This window comes from Sinocyclocheilus rhinocerous, unplaced genomic scaffold, assembly GCF_001515625.1.
Source record: "Sinocyclocheilus rhinocerous isolate Xijiao unplaced genomic scaffold, SAMN03320098_v1.1 scaffold1525, whole genome shotgun sequence".
Lineage (NCBI taxonomy): Eukaryota > Metazoa > Chordata > Actinopteri > Cypriniformes > Cyprinidae > Sinocyclocheilus > Sinocyclocheilus rhinocerous.
The window spans coordinates 58,485-64,975 of record NW_015643575.1 but is presented as its reverse complement, the minus strand read 5'-3'; the positions used below and the strand labels follow the sequence as shown (position 1 = coordinate 64,975).

The 6,491-nt window shown below is 37.4% G+C and overlaps 1 protein-coding gene across 1 annotated transcript in view; it reads left to right on the top strand.

Annotated features, from left to right (window-relative positions):
• LOC107757418 (short transient receptor potential channel 3) overlaps positions 1 to 6,491 on the top strand; it is a 46,833-nt gene that overhangs the window by 8,943 nt on the left and 31,399 nt on the right. Inside the window, exon 4 of the mRNA XM_016574886.1 lies at positions 2,222 to 2,407. Coding sequence (XP_016430372.1) covers positions 2,222 to 2,407 — 186 coding nt within the window. The remainder of the gene's footprint in view (positions 1 to 2,221; positions 2,408 to 6,491) is intronic.

The following is a 6,491-nucleotide window of genomic DNA, read 5'->3' as shown; positions in this document are numbered from 1 at the left end:
CGTTCATGCCAGACTGGGGAGAGAGGTGTTGTAATAATGTAAAATATGTGAAAAAGAATGTGTTTTTCGAACAACCTAGTATGAGAGCCTGTTCTAGTACACCCCCAAAACAAAATCAAGACTTTGTAAAAGAGCATAATAGGACCCCTTTAAGAGATTATGTAATTTATTGGATTTTAAGAGATTATGTAATTGATTGGATTTTAATGAAAAATGTATTCTTGCTGTGAAATAATATGGATCCGTAAGTCATTTATATAGAGTCCAGTGTCACGGAAGCAAGTATAGGGAGAGTTTTGATTTCATGTTGACTTTAGCTTACCATTTCCTGTTGTTTTATGGTGTGATGCATTTTACGATTATGTATACTCTTTTCTGTTACAAAGACTTTTCTAACAATGTAAAATATTTAAAGTGGACCCAAAAAATTATTTGGACACCTAAGTAATGCATACAAATATCTAAATTTCATTAGATATAAAACGTCAAACAATTGTCATTTACTGAAAAGAAATTTCACGAGTTTGCACTAACATATAATGTGATTGAGCAATTAGTAGCATATTTGGCGTGCTGTCCAGAGGGAGGGCTCCGAGCTCGGGTTAAAGTCCGAACCCAGAGAACCCCCCCGAAGAATGGGATGAAATTAGATTAGTAGTGATGAGGTGTTGGGGTGGAGGCGGGATGCTGGTAGCTGACAAGCTCCACCTGGGCCAGACTGATTGATTATCCGATCGTGCTCCTCCCGAACCTTGTTAATAAAACATCATATAGTGTAAGCACACGTTACAAGCAAACATTTTACAAACATTTGTTTTAGGCTTTAAAGAAATAGTTCACCTAGAAAAGAAGATTTGCTGAAAAATGTACTCACCCTCAGGTCAACCAATATGTGGATGAGTTTTGTTTCTTCATCGAAGAAATGTAGCATTACATCACTTGCTCAGCAATGGATCCTCTGCAGTGAATGGGTGCTGTCAGAATGAGAGTCCAAACAGCTGATAAAAACATCACAATAATCCACAAGTAATCCACACCACTCCAGTCCATCAATTAATGTCTTTGGAAGCGAAAAGCTGCATGTTTGTAAGAAACAAATCCATCATTAAGGCGTTTTTACTTCAAACTGTTAATTTTGGCCAAAATACATGTCCATAATCCATAATAACGCTCCCTAGAAAAGTCCATCTCCTGCTATCCTCTCATATCAAAATCCACCAACATATTTGTTCAGAAATGTTTTGGTTTTGGCTTATAAACTGTGCTTCATCTGTGCATATTTCTCTTTCTGATTCAGACGAGGCAACTTTTTCCACTGGAGAAAGTAATATTGACTCGGTTGATCATGGATTTGTTACATACAAACATGTAACTTTTTGCTTCACAAGATTAACTGATGGACTGAAGTTGTGTGGATTACTTATTCCTTCAAGTGATAAAATTAAGTGTTTGTTTTTGGTTAGTGGATCATTTTGATCATGATTAATGCAATTCTCTACACCAGTGATTCATCTCATTGGACATCTGTGTAATATGTGTGAACATACATCCACTGAAAATCATCAAAACACCAGCTGAACACACTGACACTTCCAACACGATGAAGAAAATGTTGTCGTTAATGAAGAGAAAAGATCCTGCAGCATTTGACACATGCAGATCCAGATACTTGATTTACTATCAAGTTATAATGAAACAACATTAATACATATTTAAATGTCCAAATATTTTTGGGATCACATCAGGTTTTGCCGCTCACCAGCTAAAAATGTTTGTTCTGTAATGACAGTAATGTTTTGATATCAAACAGGAGAGCAGTCAGTGACCTGAAAGACTAATGTCCTATTCAAGGACAAATACATTTTCTAGGAACATTGCTTTAGCCAGAACCAAAGATAATTGCAGTGGTTCTGTAAATATCACAGTCATTACAATGATAAACTCCCCTTTGAAAAACTGGCATATCTTGGCAGAATTTTCTGAATAAACTAGATCAGAAAATGTCATTCATTCGTTCTCTTTCCAAGATAATTAGGACTGAGTGATGTTGTGTTTGGAGTCTGATGGATTCTGGCAAATACTCCATCTCCTGCTGATGCCCTTGAGTCAGACGTTGCAGTGGTTGTTCAAGCATGACAACCTTTTCACCTGAAAGGCCCCTGTAGACCGTGAGCTCCTGTTTTAAACAAACCTTCTCTGCTCTTTCTCTCCTTCTCTACAGAATGACTACAGGAAGCTATCTATGCAGTGTAAAGACTTTGTGGTTGGCGTTTTGGATCTGTGCAGGGACACGGAGGAGGTGGAGGCCATCTTGAACGGAGATATATCCGCCGAGCTCAAAGAAGGCCAGCATCATCGCTCCCTGCTCAGTCGAGTCAAACTGGCCATTAAATACGAGGTTAAGAAGGCAAGTGTCCATCTAATGATGCCAGTGCAGGGATTACACTGCACTTTTAAAGATGTTTAGATGTTTTGTTTTGTTTTTGTTTTTTTTACAGGAAAACAAGAAAATTTGGATTATTAATTTATGTTGTATTTACACTACTAGTCAAAAGTTTGGAATAATTAAGTTATTTTTATGTTTTTGAAAGAAGCCTCACCAAGGCATTTATTTGATCAAAAATGCAGTAATACTTTGAAATATTATTAGAATTTAAAATAACTTTTTTAATTGGAAAAAAACAAAATTAAAGGGATAGTTCATCCAAAAATGAAAATTACCCCATGATTTACTCACCCTCAAGCCACCCTTGGTGTATATGACTTTCTTCTTTCAGATGAATACAATCGGAGTTATATAAAAAAATGTCCTTTCCCTTCCAAGCTTTATAATGGCAGTGAATGGGTGGTAATATTCAATAGTCCAATAGAAGTACAATAAACTGCATCCATCCATCATAAAAAGTGTCCCTCACGGCTCCGGGAGGTTCATAAAGGCCTTCTGAAGCGAATCGATGCATTTGTGTAAGAAAAGTATTTGTAATGTAAAGATAAACCATAATAAGATTAACCACTACGCGTGTTCACAAGAGAGTGGCATTCCAGTGGATGACGTATAGGACATATGCGTAGAACCACATCTCGCGAGAACCAAGTTTTGTTTACAGGAGCAAAGGAAAACCAGTCTCATCTTGGCTTATATTGAAATATTAAAACATTTATCTTTACAAATCCTTATTTTGTACTTGTAATTCATGACCGGTGTTTTGTTTTGCTCTCCTCTGCGCTTCCACGTTAGACACTTCTCACCGGAGCTTACGCTATGCCTACGTCCTACATCATCCGCCCGAACGCCACTCTGTAGTGAACACCAGTACGACAGTTGGAAGCTAGCGATTACGGTTTTTACATTTTTAAATATGGATATGAAATGTATGAAAATATGAAAAATAACCCCCATTCACTGCCATTATAAAGCTTGGAAGAGACAGGACATTTTTTAATATAACTCCAATTGTATTCGTCTGAAAGAAGAAAGTCATATACACCCAGGATGGCTTGAGGGTGAGCAAATCATGGGGTAATTTTCATTTTTGGGTGAACTATCCCTTCAATACTTTTATTCAGCCATTAAATTGATCAAAAGCAACAGTAAAGACATCATTAAAATAAATGCTGAATATATACTCTTTCAAATAAATTTGTTCTTTTAAACTTTCTATTCATCAAAAAATCCTGAAAAAGTGTATTCTGATTTACACAAAAATATTACTGTTTTAACATTCATAACTATAAGAAATATTACTAATAATTAAGTACCAATAATAATTAATAATTATTGAGCAGCAATGCTGAAAATTCAGGTTTTCCATCACAGGAATTAATAACAAATATATTCAATATATATTTATATTCAAGTAGAAAATTATTCGAATAGAGATTCTATGTATTATTTAAAATTGTAATTATATTTCACATTATTCCTGTTTTTGTTCTTTTAAATCAAATAATTGCAGCCTTGGTGAGCAAAAGAGACTTCTTTCAAAAACATGAAATCTTAATTATTCCAAACCTGTAGTGTTTTTGTTGTTGTTATTTTTTTGTTTATTTTGCTGCAGTATTCATAGCTCATCAGTGCACAAAAAGGATGTTTTAGATTATTTATTTTACAGGGACACAAGAAAACAATACTGATTATCAATATGATTTCTGACAGAAATTGGCGTGAGTAATTTATGGCGTAGCAGAATGTGTATTCAAAGCAAAAAGTGACGTGACATGTGGCCAAGTATGGTGACCCATACTTGGAATTAGTGCTCTGCATTTATCCCATCCAAAGTGCACACACACAGCAGTGAACACACACACACACACCGTGAACACACGCCCGGAGCAGTGGGCAGCCATTTATGCTGCGGCGCCCGGGGAGCAGTTGGGGGTTCAGTGCCTTGCTCAAGGGCACCTCAGTCCTAGTATTGAAGGTGGGAGAGAGCGCTGTACATTCACTCCCCCCACCTACAATTCCTGCCGGACCTGAGACTCAAACCCGCAACCTTTGGGTTACGAGTCCGACTCTCTAACAATTAGGCCACGACTTTCCCCCCAAATGTAATGATATAAATGGATGAATCTCATGCTTTTCATACTAACAACACAGCTGACCACAGTATGCATCGCTGGAGTTATAGCTGGAGCTGTAGTTATAAAATGACCTTGTCATTAGTGTTTATGAAAAGCTTATCTGCTAAAACATTATTTAGGATTGCCGAGGATTGGCATTTGTTAAAGCTGCTTTGATTTACGTTGACAGATTTTTGGGTGAAGGATGCCTTGGATTTTCACTGGGAATGGAATGACAAGAAGCAGAGAGTAGTAGATAAAGAGGACCACAATTAATCACATGTATTTATTGTGAAAGTGTGAATAATCCTCTATGCCAATTTAGCTTAGTTTAATCACCAGACACACATGTTGTCCACTTCTCTCAAACACACAAACACACTGTCAGGGATGCAATCCGACGCAGCGTTAATCAGGCTAACAGCTCCAGCGTCACGCAGCCACCCTGACATAAAGTGTAATTTAAAGATGAGATTTCAAGAGCCCTAAACGCTCCCAGGAGGACGTGGAGTGTGAGGTTCTGGGTTGCGTTAGGAAATGAGTTTAGAGTCAACCGTCCACATTACGATGATTAATTCAATGGCCGCTGTGTGCTTTTTCATGCCTGAGAAGTGCAGCCTGTTAGATTAAAAGTCATGCAGTGGGCGATGTGAATGGCTCTGCTGGCTGGTTGTATTGTCACTTCAAACAAGAATGCGTATTGCAGTCATTACATTCTTCAAAGCAAACCACAGTAGGCCTGTTGCAGTTTTTACATAAGGGCCTGATTGTTATTATGTGCAATAACTACGAGCATTTTGCACATTGCACATTTTGCTCATTTGCTAATTTCAATGGCGTGAACCAAAAAGTTTCCAAAAAAACAAAAAATTTCAATATTTATTATATTTGTTTACAAAGCCCTAAAGAAATCATGCAATTTATTAGCTTCAAATAAATTTGAAACAGTTTATTTTTATATTATTTTTGAGATATTTTTTGAGTTATTGAAATATTCAATAGTAGCAATAAAATACTACTTAAAACTGAACTGATTTGAAACAATGAAAAACATTTTTATGAAAAATATAAAGTTGCATAAATGTTAGGACACAACATTCTCTAAGTAATGTTTATGGAATGTTCTTATAACTTTATTAACATTGTATATACATTCTCATAATGTTGAGAGAAAATGTTCAAAAACTACGTTCGAAAACGTCAGAACTACACAGTCACCGCCTTCAGTCACCACCCCGAGCACTGCCCACAGTCCCACTCTCCTTTTGCCAAACCCCCAGACAACATCGCGTCCATGCCATTGCTGAGCAACAACAACACGGAAACATGTCGAAAAGGTTAACTTTAACCACGAAACCAGATCAGCCGACCTGTAAAGTTACACTCTCACTCAAAGGATGGACGATCTGACAGGATTGTAACTATGAGGTGGATCACATCTAACGTGTATAGTAAATGTTAAATTGCCCAACTTTACAGCAGAAAAAAACATGTTTACAGCCTGGTTCAAAAAATGATTTTGGTCTATATAACTAATTTTGCTTCATGACAACTGTGAGGGGGGTGAATTTTTTTATAACTCATCCGTTTAAATTATATTAAGCCTTAAAGTTCTGCATAATTAAGGGCGCGGCCACTTGAGTGACAGGCGGATTGCCACTGCTGTCACCACCGTCAAGCTAGGTGGGCGTGGTTTCAGCAACCAGTTCCCGCCTCTTTGCCCATTTTCGATTATCCGGGAGTGACGTGCGATGATGCGCTGCCAAGATGGCGACGGCCGGCTTCGCCTACTTTGGGCTTCAAAAACGCTCTTCGGAAACCTACGGGTGGCGTCACGGACACTACGTCCATGTTTTTACACAGTTTATGTTTCATACACGACATAGTCGTGAGATGGAAGAAACATAGACATATGGCAAGAAATCTGTAGA